The sequence below is a fragment of the Gobius niger genome (assembly GCF_951799975.1).
Source record: "Gobius niger genome assembly, chromosome: 19".
In the NCBI taxonomy this organism is placed as follows: Eukaryota; Metazoa; Chordata; class Actinopteri; order Gobiiformes; family Gobiidae; genus Gobius; species Gobius niger.
This window is the reverse complement of record NC_136870.1, coordinates 7,270,812-7,287,955: the sequence shown is the minus strand read 5'-3', so window position 1 is coordinate 7,287,955 and position 17,144 is coordinate 7,270,812. Positions and strand designations below refer to the sequence as shown.

At 40.9% G+C, this 17,144-nt stretch overlaps 4 protein-coding genes across 4 annotated transcripts in view; 2 read left to right on the top strand and 2 right to left on the bottom strand.

Annotated features, from left to right (window-relative positions):
• Positions 1-4,283: 4,283 nt before the first annotated feature.
• On the bottom strand, positions 4,284-6,206 carry LOC306978465 (solute carrier family 2, facilitated glucose transporter member 11-like). Its single transcript, XM_079576999.1, has one exon. It carries the CDS (start codon positions 6,153-6,155, stop codon positions 4,527-4,529), a length of 1,629 nt encoding a protein of 542 aa, XP_079433125.1. The 5' UTR covers positions 6,156-6,206; the 3' UTR covers positions 4,284-4,526.
• A 417-nt stretch (positions 6,207-6,623) lies between these two features.
• LOC306978466 (RNA-binding protein with serine-rich domain 1-like) lies at positions 6,624-11,773 on the top strand. The gene is made up of 7 exons (XM_079577000.1): positions 6,624-6,693; positions 7,541-7,690; positions 8,145-8,318; positions 9,638-9,740; positions 9,831-9,984; positions 10,921-11,065; positions 11,154-11,773. Coding segments are annotated over exons 1-7 (828 nt in total). The 5' UTR covers positions 6,624-6,691; the 3' UTR covers positions 11,254-11,773.
• A 289-nt stretch (positions 11,774-12,062) lies between these two features.
• Positions 12,063-12,739, bottom strand: cox19 (cytochrome c oxidase assembly factor COX19). Its single transcript, XM_079576961.1, has 3 exons — positions 12,578-12,739; positions 12,293-12,404; positions 12,063-12,212 (listed from the first exon to the last, which is right to left on the bottom strand). The coding sequence occupies exons 1-3, from the start codon at positions 12,657-12,659 to the stop codon at positions 12,122-12,124; spliced, it is 285 nt and encodes a 94-aa protein (XP_079433087.1). The 5' UTR covers positions 12,660-12,739; the 3' UTR covers positions 12,063-12,121.
• A 1,422-nt stretch (positions 12,740-14,161) lies between these two features.
• Positions 14,162-17,144, top strand: part of LOC306979141 (arf-GAP with dual PH domain-containing protein 1-like) — a 57,262-nt gene continuing 54,279 nt past the window's right edge. Inside the window, exon 1 of the mRNA XM_079577989.1 lies at positions 14,162-14,329. Coding sequence (XP_079434115.1) covers positions 14,233-14,329 — 97 coding nt within the window. The 5' untranslated portion in view covers positions 14,162-14,232. The remainder of the gene's footprint in view (positions 14,330-17,144) is intronic.

Sequence of the window (17,144 nt, the reverse complement as noted above, 5' to 3'; positions counted from 1 at the left end):
AATGAAAAAACATGGCCTCTGATTGGACTGGCTTTCCGAAACAAAGAAGGTTGATTATCACCACCGATCACATTTTGTAGCTTCAAAGAGATACGTTATATTGTGGTAGTTTCTCCTCGAGACGCCTCAGCAACAAGTCTAGCTCCAAGAACGATTGTTATTTTTTCCTTCAATTCCTTCTTTGGATCAGTGAAAAAGAAAACAATATGTATAATCACTCATCAGTGCACTTTGTTTGGCGTTCAGCCGTCATGATGATTAACGGCTCCATCTCTGTTATTATGGACAATGTGAACGGTTCTTTATAAGACACTTTACCAGATGGTTGTTCCAGCGAGAAGAGAAGAAGCGTGCAGCGTAAATAAATCACACCATTATGTTTTATTCTGAATGAAATCACCTCATGCTGTGATTATATAATATTTCTATTATTATTCCCGCTTGACAATGTGTTCAAAATGCAAAAGAGCGCATTCATGTCATCAAACATCCAACAACTCCCTCTCTCTTTCTCGATAGAAAAGTGACATCTTATGTACTTGGGAAACAGTTTTGTTTTTTTCTCTTCTCCAAAATGTCAAAGTCGCCTTGAGTGCATTTTCCCCAGTGACATGGTAATTGTGTGGTGAAGTGTGTAGCAAATGTTCAAAAATGGCTCAGCCCGTACCCCGAACATGATGGGAGCCCGGAGACATAAAACAAGCTGCTTTCAGTTTCGCCAAAGATCGGGGCGGCAACGGCTGATGTGGCACAATGAAATCTCTGGACGGACTCCATTTGAGAACTTGTCTTGTCTCATGTCTTTGTGTCTTCGAAAAGTGCCAAGACCATGTTTGGCTCTAAAACGCTCTCCTTGTACCCCCCCTTTAGGATACATGACTTATTCACGGCGTCCGAGGAGCGCTACGCCTCCAACCCACCCGCGTCATAAATAAGCCATAATGGGGTTTTGTGAGGCGCTGGAGAAAGCAATCGGATTAAATTGCCAAGGAGTGAAACAAGCCCAGATAATGCTATTAAATGTAATTAAGACATGCGCTGCTTTCCATCACTCTCAGCTAACGCAATCACGAAGGAGGACACAACAACCAGTCGGAAGTTTTTTTTTTTTTCAGTTTTATATTTTACATTACAGTGAATAAATAGTTTTGTTTTTTTCAAATCAATAAATTAAACTGTTTAAGGATTGTCGTGACATGCTTTGGAAGATACACGGATACACATATACAGGTTATTATGACAGCAGAGTGGATAATAAATTAAAAAACTGATCACAACATGAACGCAATTGCAATTAACAATCCACAAAGGCAGCAATAACTTAGGGAGGAGGACTGCGCAATAAATCGGCAATTAACGGGCAATATTAGCTGCTGCTCGCGAGACACTTTGGGGACTTCGATGCACGTGGAAGTTCAGTTTTCGCCTTCCAAACGTCGAAAAATTGCGCAGTCCTGCTACATTGGTGGAATCAAGTCAAGCAGGATCCTGAATATGTAAAGCAACCGGAAAAAAGAACAGGCAAACAAGCAGACCATGCACAGATGGTCCACAGAGAGGGGTCTTTAAGATGTCATTGCTACTTTTTTCTTCTTTTTTTTTACTTATCTGATGATTCATGACCAGTTCATGACTAGTAACCACTGCATTGAATGTGAATGGCGACCTCTAGTGGTTGTACTGGAGAATAACAATTCCTAAGAGGTAAAACGATACAGCATAGTGGATAAATGAACAAACATTCCTGCAATTTCAATACAATATTTTTTTGTTTAAAAGCTGTCGTTTCTGTGTATATTTATGTGATGTCATTTTGCTTTGGAGAGTGTAAAGGTTGGGGGGAGAAAGTTACAGCGGTGCAGAGCAAAGTCCTTTCTTTAGCCAAATCATTCACCTTCGTGCTTTTTGCCTAGAACATTGTGGTTTGGAAAAATAAATAGCTTAAACTACTTTCTAACTTTTTAAACAATTTTCATTCCGAGCACCATCCGAAGACCATCATGTTTTGTTCCATCCCGGCCCCGTTTGGACCTGCTTCAAACAGAAATGAAGCGCTCACATGCACATACTTGGCGCCAGGATTATGGAATTTGGTACAAAATGTCCCAAGAGGAGGATAATAATGGCATGGGTCAGGTTTTTGGCTCCCGACCCATCAGTTGAGGGCACTCGAAAGCATTCGTACATTCGTTGGCCTAATCAGCCAGTCCTACATGAAGATACACATTTACAAAGTAGCCCATATATCATTTCACAATAAAGGACAATTGAATTGAAATTGCAGTTTGAATGCTTGCAATTAACAAATCATAAGGACAGCAATTATTTAGGCAGAACAATATCCTTTGCAAACAACAAAAACAAAACATCCTGTGTCCATGGAGTCCCATTATGTTTGAAATGTGCCGACCCTGTAGTTTAGAGAAACAAACACGATCTGATATGAATGTGATTTGTAGTTTAGCAAGTTCCTATTTCTCTGTTTATACTCCTGGGCATATTTAAAGCGTGCACAGTACATTTTTGATTGTAAAACATGAATCGCACGTCAGCATAAAAGTGTAAAATTGAATGATGCAACAGTATGCATTTTCTGTGTGTCTTTGTAAAACAAATGCCACCAATAAATAATTGAAACACAATGGCAAGACAAATCCACTGACTAAATAAATTATGAAAATATATTTGGAGCAATTGGATTTCTGTTTAAAATCTAAATATAAAATATATATATACATCACATCTCAGTAGGTAAAACCTTTGCTTTTTAGTGCAAAAATATCAGTGCAAGTTATTACTTCAAAAGCATCTACTATGTCGCTACATAAATATCTTTAAGGCATTTCAAAGCATTTTAAAATCAGGTTATAGATTAAATATTTAAATTGTCAGTATAGTATGTGATTATTAGCATTCCTTCAATAGTGACATATAGCAGTTAAAAGTAATGTAATGGAAAAATGTCAAAACAAAACCTTAAAGGGACAAGACGGAATTTAAAAATGTTGAAATGACGCATTTTCCACTCCCTTCATGCTCCAGCAATGTCCTTATGCAGTGGTTCTCAACCTTTTGGAGCCGCGACCCCCATTATAACAGTTCATTAGGATCATGACCCCCCGCCTGGGTCAGACCATGGGAAAAACAGGGACATTAACCTCTTAACTCCCGCCTGAACCGAGAGGACATTTTACCTCACGTCATCAGATTTTTTTTCTTCATTTTTTTTGTTGGGTATTCAACTCATTTTTGTAACTTTGTCATTTTTTCGTCAATTTTTTGTCACATTTTTGTCACATTTTTGTAATTTTTTTTTGTCACATTTGTGTCATTTTTTTGTCACATTTTTGTCATTTTTTTTGTCACTTTTTTGCCAATGTTTTCTCGCTTTTTTGTCACATTTCCATCATTGTTTTCGTCTCAGTTTTCTTACTATTTTCACAGCTTTTGTCCAGAAGCTTTTGGATTGGGGTAAAGCCAAACTGGAGAAAATGTGCTCGGTTCAGGCGGGAGTTAAGGGGTTAACCTGTATAATTCTTAAAAAAACAAAGACAAAACAATGGCTAAAATAAAATGAATCAAATTTAGAACAAATAATGGCACCCTAGTATAATATAATAATATAATAGTATAATAGCAACACCATCATAATAATATACCCCCAGGTTGAGAACCCCTGTCCTTATGTGTAGAATGAGCCACAACTGCAGCTGAAAGCCTGCACTGTAACTCAAAAAATATCTCCATCAAGACCAACTTCCAACTGGTCCCTTTAAGGTTCCTTTTTGGGAAAAGCGCTTTAGGTCCGCACGCACATTGATAAGCCGCACAAATTAGTGACTGAAGTTGACACTGGTGATTGACATTGAACATACTACAGTATTATAACTACGACAAAGGGGGTTAAGAAGAAGGTCACTTAGTGCACTTTGAGCACCAATACAATTTGTTTGGTGTAGCAAGTAATAAATAAGTCGCAGTTGTAGTAGTAGTAGTGCAATAGTAACAATAGGTTAGACGGCTTATCTGATTTAAATGACATACTGTAGGATAGGCCAATTAAGGTCAAATGTTTGGAAAATGATTACCTCAGGAAGAGACAGATAAGGCAGGCAGGGTAAATGACTACCTGAAATGTACACGTACACCTTAACTATGTGAGGTTAATTTTACATTTGAAATGGAAGTTAAATTTTAAATGGAAGTACTCTTTGGAAATGAACTTGGATGCACTCATTTAGATGACCTAAAGATTAAAAAAACAAGTACAATACCGGTGTAATAGTTAGGCAGGACATTCATTAGTTAATCTCGTTAGTAAATTACGGATAAAGTACTTCATGTTTGCGTTCCTTTACATTGTTAGTCTGGTACATGCATTGCGTTGTGTTTCCTTATGTGAACCTTTGACAATGCCTTTGTTTTTTGTCCATCTCTATCTGCGATCTTTTCCGCCTCATTCTCAGCGGGCCTTCACAGATCAGATTGTGGGAAGGTAGTTTTGGCAGAAGCAAAACGATCCTATTTCAACATTCTGAAATAAGACTGTCTGAATTGCACTTTTGAATCTCTATCTTCGCAGCAGGCTCGTCCTCATGTGGCGACGATGTGAAAGAGCAAGCTTTGCCCATTTGGTACTGCGCCTCTCTTGGACTGTCCACGTGCCCGTTTCTTCCACTTGAATTCTTTTTATCGAACTCCAAAGTTATCTCCGCCAACGTCTTGCCTTTCGTTTCCGGTAGCGTGAACCCTAAAAACAAGGCGGACACGACGCAAACAACCATGAAAGGCAAGAAGCAGTAATTCCCCAAGGTTTTGACGATAAACGGGAACAGCATTCCCACCAAAAACAGGCTGATCCACAGGCACGAGCCCGCTATCATGTACGCCGCGGGTCGAGCGGCCTGATCGAAAATCTCCGCGGGTAAGATTCCGGTCACTCCGGCCGGGCCCAGTCCGAAACTCAAAATGTACGCGAAGACGCACGCCATGCTCAGGTAGGGCATTCCCACCACGCCTTGACCTTGAAGAACGAGAGCTATCGTGAAAACGACGCTCCAGCAAGACATCAGGCTGTACCCTCCGATCAGGAGGTAGCGGCGTCCGACACGCTCAATCAAAAAGTTACTGAGGATTGAAGAGATGAACTCCGACGCTCCAGTCCCGATTGTCACGTACTGGATTTTCTGTGAAGGGATTCCAGCTTCGAGGAAAATGTAGTAGGCGTAGAAGTAGATTGAGTCGTTCCCGCAGAGCATCATGGCGCTACTGGCAGCCATGACGGTCCGCAGTTGCGTTCGAAGATCCTTGTCCTTAAAAAGTGCCCACGGTGTCTTAGCTGTAGAATTGGAATCAATAGCCGCCGATTTTAGCTGCTCCTTTTCTTGAAGCATCTCCTCCATCTCCGAAGCTGGCACCTCGCCGCCGCGAAGTCGGGCCAGAGCGCTCTCGCAAGACTCCCGGTCACCCTTGTCAATGAGGAGGTATCTAGGGCTTTCAGGAAACCACGGGAGGGTCAGAACTTGGATAAGCGCAGGTACGGCGTTGCTGGCCAACAAGTAGGGCCAAAGATTTGGAGCGCCAAGAATCTCGGTGAGCCCGATAACTTGGCCCAGGAAGATCCCGAAAGCGGTGAAAACGGCGGAGGAAAAGGCCACCGCCCCCCGGAGATGCACGGGAGCGCTTTCGCCGAAATACATGGGCTGGACGTTCATGCTGACGCCGGAGTTAATCCCGACGAGAAATCGAGCGAGGATGATCAGCTCAAACGACGCGGCTTTCCGACAGGCGAGGACAAGGACGGTGGCAACTAACATAAATGCGTTGTTGAGAAGCAAAGATTTCTTCCTGCCTAACTTGACAGCCATGGGCCCGGCCAGCAGAGCACCGAATAACCCGCCCAGGGAGAAAGCGGACACGATGCAGGTCCAAGCGAGCGTCAACTGGGAGGTATCCAGGCCAGTGCCCCATCGCTCCGTGTAGGTTTCATTGATGAACCTCTGGATGTAGCTGGTGGGGGCATTGATGATGGACAGGTTGTAGCCATACTGGAAGGTTCCTCCAATGGCAGCAGAGCAAACAGTCAAAACCAGAGTGGCTGTCCATGTGGTCCGAGCTGGTTTTTCATCTTCAGGCTTATCTTTGTTAGACAACATCTGCAAAACGTCTGGTACAAAGAAAGAGTTAATAAAAAGAAGGTTAATTGTCCCTTTCAGTGTCTTCTTAAAAGCTCCACAATGAAAAACACTGACCACTTACCAAATCGTACCTGTTGTTTGAGATAGAAATGTACTTGGAGGCTGGCATCAGTGTGATGAAGGCAAGGTGCTCGTGAATCCAATGAAACAAGATTTAACAGCTGAAAGCTCCTCTAACCGGTAGAGCAACATGCCCATCGCTTTTTCATGTGCTTTCCCCTCGGTTTAACCTGGCAGGCAACTTCACGCGTGTAACATTAGAGATAAAGCTAATTTACAAGCACTATTGTATTTATTCACACATACATAAACAATTTTTATTACATTTTTGCATTGAGTGGGTTGTTAAAGGCTTTGAATAACACTTAGAGAACGTTAAAAAGGATTCGTGAGCCTTACAGGGGAAGACGAGGGGAGCAAATTTGTTCTGCGCATGCGTGTGTACGACATTTCTGTGGGACTGCGGCTGTGCTGTGTGTTGGCGGTGAACGAAAATGTAAGTGCATGCGTAGTAATATCTAGCAATTAAATTCGTCGTGCTATTTGGCTTTTAAACGCGCCAACGCAGTGACAAATCACAAATAAATGTTATAGATAAATGCAGTTGTTCGTTATTGCGTGCAAAAAGTGATTGTATCGTAGCATCCTCACTAGCGTTCATTGTGCCACTCACATGTCAAGCTGTTTTAATACCGATGTAACGCTGAAATACATGTTTGCTGTGCGTGGGTCTACTTTTATTATTTTTTATAATTATTGCACTTTATGTATTATAAATCTGTCATCCCGATAGGATTCACAAAAGCGTCATATATTGAAAACAATTTGAAATATTATAATGATTATCAACAATGCCATGAATGCCACGAAGTAACCTGCGATATGCGATACGGCGGTGCATTATTGCGATATTTCACGAAACCATTTCAACACTTTCCATTGTAATTAAACACAAATAGAACGTAAATATTTTTTTGGCAAATTGTGTCAAAACAAGACACACAAAAAATGTACATCATCCAAAGCAACACTTAAATGTAACTAAATTAGGATATGTTTCACTAATACTGAACTTTTGCACATTTATAATTTCAATGCATTGTTTGTCTGAGTTTGCAAAAAAATGTGTCGATCTCAGCCCGATGAACTCTAGTGATGTTGCGATATATTGTAACTTCTTGCGATAACGATATACTGCGATACGATATTTTTTGCGATATATTGTGCCGCCCTAATTACACCTTCTACTGCAGATAATCATCATCATCATAAGTAATAGATTGCAATAACAATAATGATTGATTTCCATTGTATATTATGCTGTAATTTCATGTGTATTCTAGGGCGCCTTCTCCAACAAAAAGGAAAGAGGAGGACAAGAGTAAAAGCCGGCCGAAGGAAAAGTCGGGGGCGACCAAAGAAGGGGCGGACAAGAAGGACCGAGGCAGAGACAAGAATCGCACCCGGAGAGGAGCGTCCAGCGGCAGCAGCAGGTAAGGGGGGAAGACTTTCTGACCACGTACTTAATGTAAAACACACTATAACAATCAATAGCTACATTTTCCCCGAATCTGCAAATGCTGAAGGTAAACGTTTAAAGGGAAGGGAACGGTTATGTAGGTTAATGAATCATTGAATTTTAATTTGTATTGCTTTTCTTTGTAGTGAAACATATTTTAGTCTTAGTTTGAGCATTGTTTCTCTTTTGTTTATTTTTCCTATATTTTTTTATATAATTTATCTATATTTGTTCCTAAAGTTCAAACTCCACCCCAAGCAATGTGCTGTTGCTGCCACAAGATTTCACTAGACTTATACTACAAGCCAAAAATTGAGAATAGCCATAGATTAGATTAAAGTTCAGTTAAATACATTAACGTGTTTTTGGACGTTTCAGATTATGATTTTTAATCTTGCTAACCCGTTACTTTTGTTTTCCGTGTGCAGCTCCAGCTCCAGCAGCAGCTCCGGCTCCAGCTCAGGCTCCTCCAGTGGCTCCAGCTCCTCTGGCTCCAGTCACTCCGGCTCCTCTTCATCACGCTCCTCTTCCTCCTCGTCCTCCTCATCCTCACCGAGCACCACCCGCCAGCGCCACAACAACAGGCGACGCTCGCGCTCCAAGTAAGCCGCTGACAATTTTTATTCTAGCCTCATTCTTGCTTGCTGCTTATTTATTTACTTTGTATTTCCTGCCATTGCATCAGGGCCATGTTCACTACATATCATTTTAGTATGACAGTATTAGAATGCCCTTTTTGGTCTCTAGTACAATCCTCTGTTTTCCATATTTCCATATTATTACACCACTGCAACAAAGCCCTGGATCATGGTGACCAACAATAATTACATGATACCCACACAACAGCATAACAAACGCTTGCCTACTCCAGAAAAACAACAAAAGTGGGAGTGTGACCGGTGCTAACTACAGTTGGCTAACATTACACAGTTGGTAGAGCGAGTCGTCTCATGATCGGATGGTCGGGTTTCAAATTCCAGCTCCTGAAGATGCACACCGTCATTGTGTCCTTGGGCAAGACACTTCACCCACGTTGCCTCCAGTGTCTGCGTACATTGGTGTATGAATGAGAGTGGGAATGGGTGACTGGTTCCTTGCTGTAAAGCGCTTTGGACCTAATGAAGGTAGAAAAGTGCTTTATGAGTTGTTGTTGTTGTTGTTGTTGTTCTATATAAGTTGTCATTTACCATGTGCGATAAGTACAAAGTAGTCATAAAGAATGGAAAAAGGTTTTGACCTGGTTCTCTTTCTGCTGAGTGAAAACACATGTACATGTACTTCCACGTACACATTTACATGTAAAAACACAGCATTCCAAAAGTAGAAGCAAAATCTCAGCCCTCCTTAAGGCTAATGTTCTTCAGCCTCACCGCCTGAGGATAACCAGAGCTTTGAGTTTTAAGGCTCCGCAGACATCTCCCCGACGGGAGGCAGGAGAACAGGGAATGGGCAGGCTGACCAGGGGCCTGCAGGCCGACCAGGGGCCTGCATAATGCCGAATGCCTTTTCTCACAGCGCTTATTGTAAAGGTTCTGTATTCCTATAAATGAACACATTAGCTCTGTTATTGTATTTCTGAGTCAGTTCTTTCTCGTGAGAATATGTAAAAAATAAAGCCCATACTTTGTTTAACTTGAGTAAACAATGCTTCCGACAGTGCAGGAACATTTGCCTGCTTGCCATCCTAGCAAGCATTATCCTGGTGCATTATCCTAGTGCTTGCTGATGTTTTGAAGTCCAAGAAAGTCATGTATCAAAACTTTGTTGTGTAGACAGTCCACTCCAAGCAAATGTTTCTTGCGTTTGAAGGCATTATTAGATTATATTACTTTCTATCCTGTACGGATGCTTTTAAATATTGTTTGTAATAACTATTTGTCAGTACATGTTAAGTTAACTCTTATTATTGTGGTCATCTCAGGTCTAAGTCTGCAAAGAAAGATGAGAGGGAGAGGCGACGGAGGAGCCCCACCCCAAAGCCCACCAAACTCTCTCTGGGCCGGCTGACCAGGAATGTGGTCAAGGTAACGGCTCTGCGGTTATTTATGAGAAATGGTTGGAAACACACAGTGGTGAGTTTGAGTTAAACCTTTTGTTTTTGGTGTGGTCGACAGGAGCACATCCAAGAGATCTTCTCCACCTATGGTAAAATCAAGCATATTGAGATGCCCATGAACAGGATGCACCCTCACCTGTCGAAGGGCTATGCCTACGTGGAGTTCGAGAGCCCAGAGGAGGCGGAGAAGGCCCTCAAACACATGGATGGAGGTAGTTACATATAGAAAGATTTAAGTGGCATCATGCAAAATCCACTTTCTTGAGCATTAAACCATGTTTAAACGTTGTTCCCTTGTCAAAGACACACAACATTCACGCAGTTTGGAGTTAATCCTCCTTTCCAGTTGTGCATTGTGTTCAAGTGCTTTTGTGTCGTAGCAAAGTCAAATGTTTAGAAAACATATATCAATACGCTACAAATACATTCATGTGAGAAAGTCATCATCACAAACCGCTGAACTACTGCACATATAAGTTAGACTTTTTTTTTTACAAGACAATAAGTGTGGAAAAAGAGACGATGTTTTTGCTAAATACATTGTGTGGGCTTCATAACAATCAGCTAAAAGGCTTACAAGCGTATTATTGCTGCTCTCTGTTGTGTTGAGAGGTTAAAGGTTAGCTCATCTCAGGAACTGGGGCATCAAAATGATCTCCCAGTTTCCCAGTGGAAAATAAGAGATGCGGTGGCGTTCATGTGCTATTTTATAAGCGGTAAGTGGTATTTACCATAATTACGAGAGCACATGAAGGCAGCAAAAGTCCAACCTGGAAGTTATTTTTTTTAGAAAATTATTCCTATAGCTGCCAGCAGGAGGAGCCCCAGTCAATATTATCACCAGCTCTTCATTGTTTCTTTTTGATTTCTTACAGAGACATATTTTCAAAGTATAAAACCTAAAATATGCCTTAAAGCTGAGGCACCTAAAATATATACATTTTTTGGTCTATTTTTAAGCTCCATATGCATGACCTGTCCACTTTTAAAGAGGGAGTATCTTCATGCAGGTATTAGATCTAATGATTATTACCATAATAGCAGTTTTCAAATGTTTGCCATGACCAGCTTATGCAGCACAAACACAATAACATTCACTCATCCAGCGTGGATCTGTTTTTGTTTTTGTGTGGCCCCTCTCTCTACAGGTCAGATCGATGGGCAGGAGATCACGGTGACGGCCGTACTGACCCCGATCGTCCGAGCCCCGCCCCGCAGACTGTCCCCTCCTCCCCGCCGGCTCCCTCCCCCACCGCCCATGTGGAGGCGCAGCCCACCCCGCATGAGGCGCAGGTACAGGATCAGTAAAAAACATTTAAGTCGTGACTTCCTCCTGTCTGAAACGATGTCCCCTTAAAGTTATTCTCCGCCTCCCACCCAGGTCTCGGTCACCGCGGCGACGCTCACCGATCCGCCGCCGGTCCCGCTCTCCAGGGCGCAGACGGCACCGGTCGCGCTCCAGTTCAAACTCCTCCCGTTAGTTTGTTTACACATCTTTTTCATGTCATTCCATGATGTACTGTATCAACCCCTGTATAGTGACTGCCTTGTACCTTTTTCTTATTGGTGTTATCGATTATAGGAAAGATTTGTAACCTACAAACAAGGATTTTAATGGTTCTTTACGCTATTGCTTGTCTGTAAGAAGTAGGAAAAGCTCTCGAGATATTTTTAATCCATACAAAATAGGTATTGTGACCATCCATCTTATAAATATTGACCAATGTGTCTCGGTGGTTTGGCTGTTGGTTCCAAGATGCTTCACCCAAGCGTCATTGTGCTGTGCGTGACTGAGACTGCGTTTCCTTTTGGTGTGTTTTTGGTTTATGCACTTGTTTGTTTTTTAACTTATTTATTTTACCTTTTCAAATACAGTATTATATCTGTACTCTCCTTATTTTTTGTGAAATTGCTCTTCATTTGACAATAGTATTTGGTTTTACTTACATACCTCAAATAAAGCAAAAACACAATCGGCATAATATATAGTATGTTGATTTTCTAATAAAAACATTACACCACAGACCAAATGATCAGGCGAGTGAGTTTTGTGACCATGTTATAAGTGTGGGAAACTAAAAGCCAATTAGGTTGAAGCATGGATTCCACAAGGTTTCAGATTTTAAACACACACAACACATATAGAGCACAGGCAAATTTGAAAGAATAATGAAAAAATGAATTGGTAAAGGATTTAGTTCTCTGCAAAACACATTCCAACCACTCGTATAGCCATTAAATTCCATTATGAGCTCTAATATTTACAACAGCATTGCCCATAAGTTAACACTTTCCCCCCAAAGTTCTTGAGTCTGTATTTCCATTAAGAGTCCAGTCTTGATGGGGCACCTAGGACTTGGTACTCTCTTCTGTTCTGGGAGGAGGATCCATCAAGTCTTTAAAGCCAAGTTTCTCCAAAGGTTCCTTGGTCATCAACTGTCTGCAAATGAGACACAACAAACAACACAGTGTCAGACTGAAGGAAGATCCCGTATCCAGATCGTAGGCTGTGATTCTTACCGGTCCATCCGACACTCGAGGTAGTCTTTGGACTGGAGGCGACATCTGGAGTTATCGTTGCGGTGTTCACTCAGACACTTCATGAACTTCTCCTTGAACGCTTTGCATTCACCTGAAACAAGTCACAAACATTTCAATAGTCCATCTACTACTGTACTTCAATAAAAAACAACACATTCGGCTGGACAATGTGATGAAAGAAATCGCAATATTCGATAACTTCACAAGAACCAAAATATATGGTGTACGTCATAGTTAATCTTCGCATTTTTAAGGCTAGCTTACCAAAATGATCCAGAGGAAACGATCCTTTATCCGGAGCCCGAGGCCTAAAACTTTTCGAACTAAAATTCATGGCGGTAGACATGATTAAAGCTGTTATAAATGTCTAAATGTGTATTTTGTGACCTATCGTTGCGTGAACATCCGCGTCAAAGACGTCGCACTAATATGACGTATTGTTTTTGTTGTTCAGGCGTGAGCAGTAGATCACAGATCGACGCAGGCGGTGAAATCGATCTCAGATAGAGTGTTAAGGGGTTATCACGTTGGTCGTTTTTGTTTTGTTTTTTAAAATAGTATCTATATATGCAAACAAACAAAAAAAACGTGAATTTAAAAAGGTCTTATTTACAGTTTTTGTAATATTTTTATATTAGTAGTGGTAGTGAGTTGTAGTAATAACAGCAACAACAACCACAAGAACAAAACTCGGTAATAATAGGCCATTCTCTACAGGCCTAATCAAATATGATTATATTTTATATATTTGTATATTTTTTATTATAAAAAGTGGGAAGACAGTGGCGCAGGTAGAGCAAGTCGTGTCATTATCGGAAGGTCGAGGGTTCGAAACCCAGATCCTGAAGATGCACACTGTTGTTGTGTCTTTGAGCAAGAAACTTCACCCCCCTTTCCTCCAGTGTCTGAATGAGGGTTTTAATGGGTGACTGGTTCCTTAATGAAGTTAGAAAAGTGTTATAGGCCTTTAAGACCATTTACCAAATATGGAACAACAAGAAAATAATCTATTGCTTTATATTAAAGTGTATGTGTTAAGTATTAATATGGTATTAATATATCAGTAATATGCTTAAGGTTAGTGTTAAGGTTGGGATTAGAATAGGCCAATAAGCATATTATGCATGGCCTATTACGTTAAACATGTAATGATGTTCCTGACAAATGAACATAACGGGGGGTTAATAGATAATAGTAAAAAAAATCTTTCCTCCCAAGGACTTTTTGAGAATTTCATGAAGCCTGCGATTATGGCTCAAATGTTGCCTTATAGTTTTAATAACTCATCAAAAACACTTTCACAGAGATGCATGTGGCTCTTGAGATAGTGGTTGGTCACCCCTGGGTTAAATAAATAAATAAATAGGCCAACACACACACATACATATCTGCGGTTTGCAAGTCTAGTGAGTGCTTTGAAATGCAGTGCACCAATTGTCTTTTTTCTTTTTCTTTTTTTGAGACACGTGGGAACTTCTAAAATATTCAGCTGCACTTCCCTCGCCCGCCGCCTGATGTCGCGCTCCCCTTCTTTTCCCCCACCGCCACGCCGCTGCCGTACAGCCCGCGCACTCGCACTGTCTGCCCGGAGAACGAGCGGAGGCACACACACTGCCCCTGCTTAATTATTATGCAGTCAGCGCGAGTCCACGCCGGGCAGAGACACCTCGCCTTGTCTCCGGTCGGATCTCCCCGCTGGAGGTGACAGGTGCGCCGCAGCAGTCTGTCCTTCCGCCGCGCGTCCTTTTGGAGATATCTACCGGACCGGATCGGATGCTGTAGTCGTGCGCCGCTGCTGCTGCGTCCTCCTGGGTCTCCGTGTCCTCTTCTTCTTTTTTTCTTTCTTCTTTTTTTTTTTTTTTTTTTTTTGGTTTTAGGTGAGGCTGGACACCGGGGACGTTAAGAAGAGAAGCTCAACCATGGCGGGAGAAGCGGAGGGGAACAACAATAACAAGCTTCTCCAGGACGTGCTGAGCAGACCTGGGAACGAGACGTGTGCCGACTGCGGTAATCCAGGTAATGTCAAGGCGTCTATTTTTTTTATTTTTTATTTTATTTATTTTTTACTGTAGGCTAGATTTCGCTCGGAAAGCTGCGGATTTGAATGGCTTTACCTTCTGTAACTTAACCTGCCTGTAAAACAGCCTTAACGCACTGCACTTTGAACTGAACCTGCCCATCATAATTACGCAGTGTGGCTCTGTTTGGGTTGTCACAATGTACTTCTGTGTCCTCTCGTGTTTGTGGTCTGTTGTCAGCGTGTTTTACATGGTCAGCATCCACAAAGCCAGCACTGTAATTATTTATCTTTAGGTCACAGCGTGCGGGCAAATGCTCTGGATGTTAAAGGCTGAATTTTATGCTTGTGGAAGTTTTTAAGTTTAGATTTTAGTAGAATTATGAAAGGCTATAACACTCAGGGGGAAACATAAAGAAAGACAGGGATTCTCTTTACAATGCCTTTAACCTCTTACCACCCGCCTAAACCAAATGCATTCTGTCCTCTTTTTTGCACCTCATTTGAAAGCTAAGACCCACGAAACTGATCTTTTTCCTCGCGTTGTTGCTGTGTTGTGTCACCTTTTGTGTGTTTTTTTTCTTCCTTTTTGTCACATTTTTGTTGAATTTTTGTTGAATATTTGTCACATTTTTGTTGAGTTTTTGTCACTTTTTGTTGAATTTTTGTCACATTTTTGTCACATTTTTGTTGAATTTCTGTCACATTTTTGTTGAGTTTTTGTCACATTTTTGTTGAATTTTTGCCTAATTTTTGTCACATTTTTGTAGAGTTTTTTGTTGAATTTTTGTTGAATTTTTGTTGAATTTTTGTTGAATTTTTGTCATATTTTTGTTGAATTTTTGTTGAATTTTTGTTGAATTTTTGTTGAATTTTTTTCACATTTTTGTTGAATTTTTTTCACATTTTTGTTGAATTTGTGTCACATTTTTGTTGAATTTTTGTCACATTTTTGCTGAATTTTTGTCACATTTTTGCTGAATTTTTTTCACATTTTTGCTGAATTTTTGTCACATTTTTGTCACATTTTTGTCACATTTTTGTTGAATTTTTGTCACATTTTTGTCACATTTTTGTTGAATTTTTGTCACTTTTTTGTCGCGTTTACATCCTTGTTTTCTTCTCATTTTTTGTGCCTATTTTTGTGCTTTTTTTCCCCAAGAAGCTTTTTGATTAGGGTAAAGCCAAACTGGAGAAAATGGGATCCGTTCAGGTGGGAGTTAAGAGGTTAACTTACAAATATATATTGTATAAACTGCTAAACAACAATAACATCACAGTTGCATCATGGGATTTCTGGATCAGTGAGTGTTTCATAATTTGGAAATGACTGCTCACATTTACTTTCCATCTCTGCACAGGCACCAACCTTTTTTCTCTTGTGGACGCCTCGGTACCTTTCAGTGGTTGTCCGTGTACCTCCTACCTCAAGGGTGTTGCAGTTTATTTAAAAAGCATTAACTTAAAAGCGCAATTTGTAAGTAATAGGATATGTTGCATTAAAAATGAACCTACAATTCACCCGAAACAACACATTTTACTGGAAAGTATATCGTTTAGAGTAAAAAAAAAGGATGAAAAGCAACAATAAAAATGTTGAAGGTAGGATCGGTTTTGTAGGTCTTAGCTTTCAAATGACGCGCCACACTGTTGCTCTCCAGTCAAGAAGCTTTTCGATACGGGTAAAGCCACACTGGAGAAAAAGCGCTCGGTTAAGGCGGGGAGTAAGAGGTTAAAAAGCGCTGACAAAGCTGCGTCCTGCTCCACCTTGACATCATTTTGAGCTTTATGAAATATGGAAAAATCACCTTGACTTCACTGCAGAGCACTTTATTTATAGCGTGTTTGATAAAGGAGTATCAGGGCCAGACTGAACTTTTTTTTTTAAACCTTGAGTGGAGGGAGATTTAGGACCCCGATTTGTTATAATAGTAATATTTAGTTTTGAATATGTGTATTTAAACAGGATCAAGTAACAGCAGAAGCTTTGCTATAACAAAACAACACGCGGCTTCAGCTTCTCCGGAGAGCGCCGAAGAAGAAGCACTGAAGTTTGTTTTGATGCGTTAGTGAGGGCGGGGGGTCTTAAAGGGACAGAGTGTACATGTGTCCCCCTTATTCCTGCGTCCCATGAGCCTTTGCATGAAGGAGGGGAGGGATTTCCGGTATGACCGGGACCGCTGTTTGTTTGCATGTAGACTGTTCGCTCTAATCCACTCTTTTACTTCTTAACAAAGGCTTGTTTGGAGCCGATACACGTGGAAGAAACCTGGAATATGTTTTAAAGATCTGAACACTCATCAGCCCAGCACAATAAAGCCTTTTTAAAGCCACGCCGCGTAGAATTATACCCAATAAATAAAATAAAAATACAAGCATTTATTTCATGACAGATATTTACATCATTGAAAAATACCTCATAAATGTACAAACAAACATGAGCTTTTGCCGTGAGCGGCTCAGACATGACTGTAACTTTACTGGGAGTGGGTACGTCTCCAGCTCGTCTCCATGGCGATGTGGACTAAAGTCAGCAGAATGTAAGATTTGAACAGGTTAGGTCCTCATCCAAATCCATCCTTTGATTATCCACTGCAGCTGTGTAGAGCTGGTCATTAGGAGCATGTTTTTAAGTGATGTCAACACGATAGTCCAAAATGTTACGCAGTGTCCCTTTAAGTGTAAAGAGAGAATTATGGTGTGGGAGGAGTGACTTGGTTTTTTGTTTTTTCAAACACCAAAGAGCACCTTCACCCCATAAACTAATTCTATCATTGACTTCCTGATCACTTGGTCTAGTTTTTCTCTTTTATG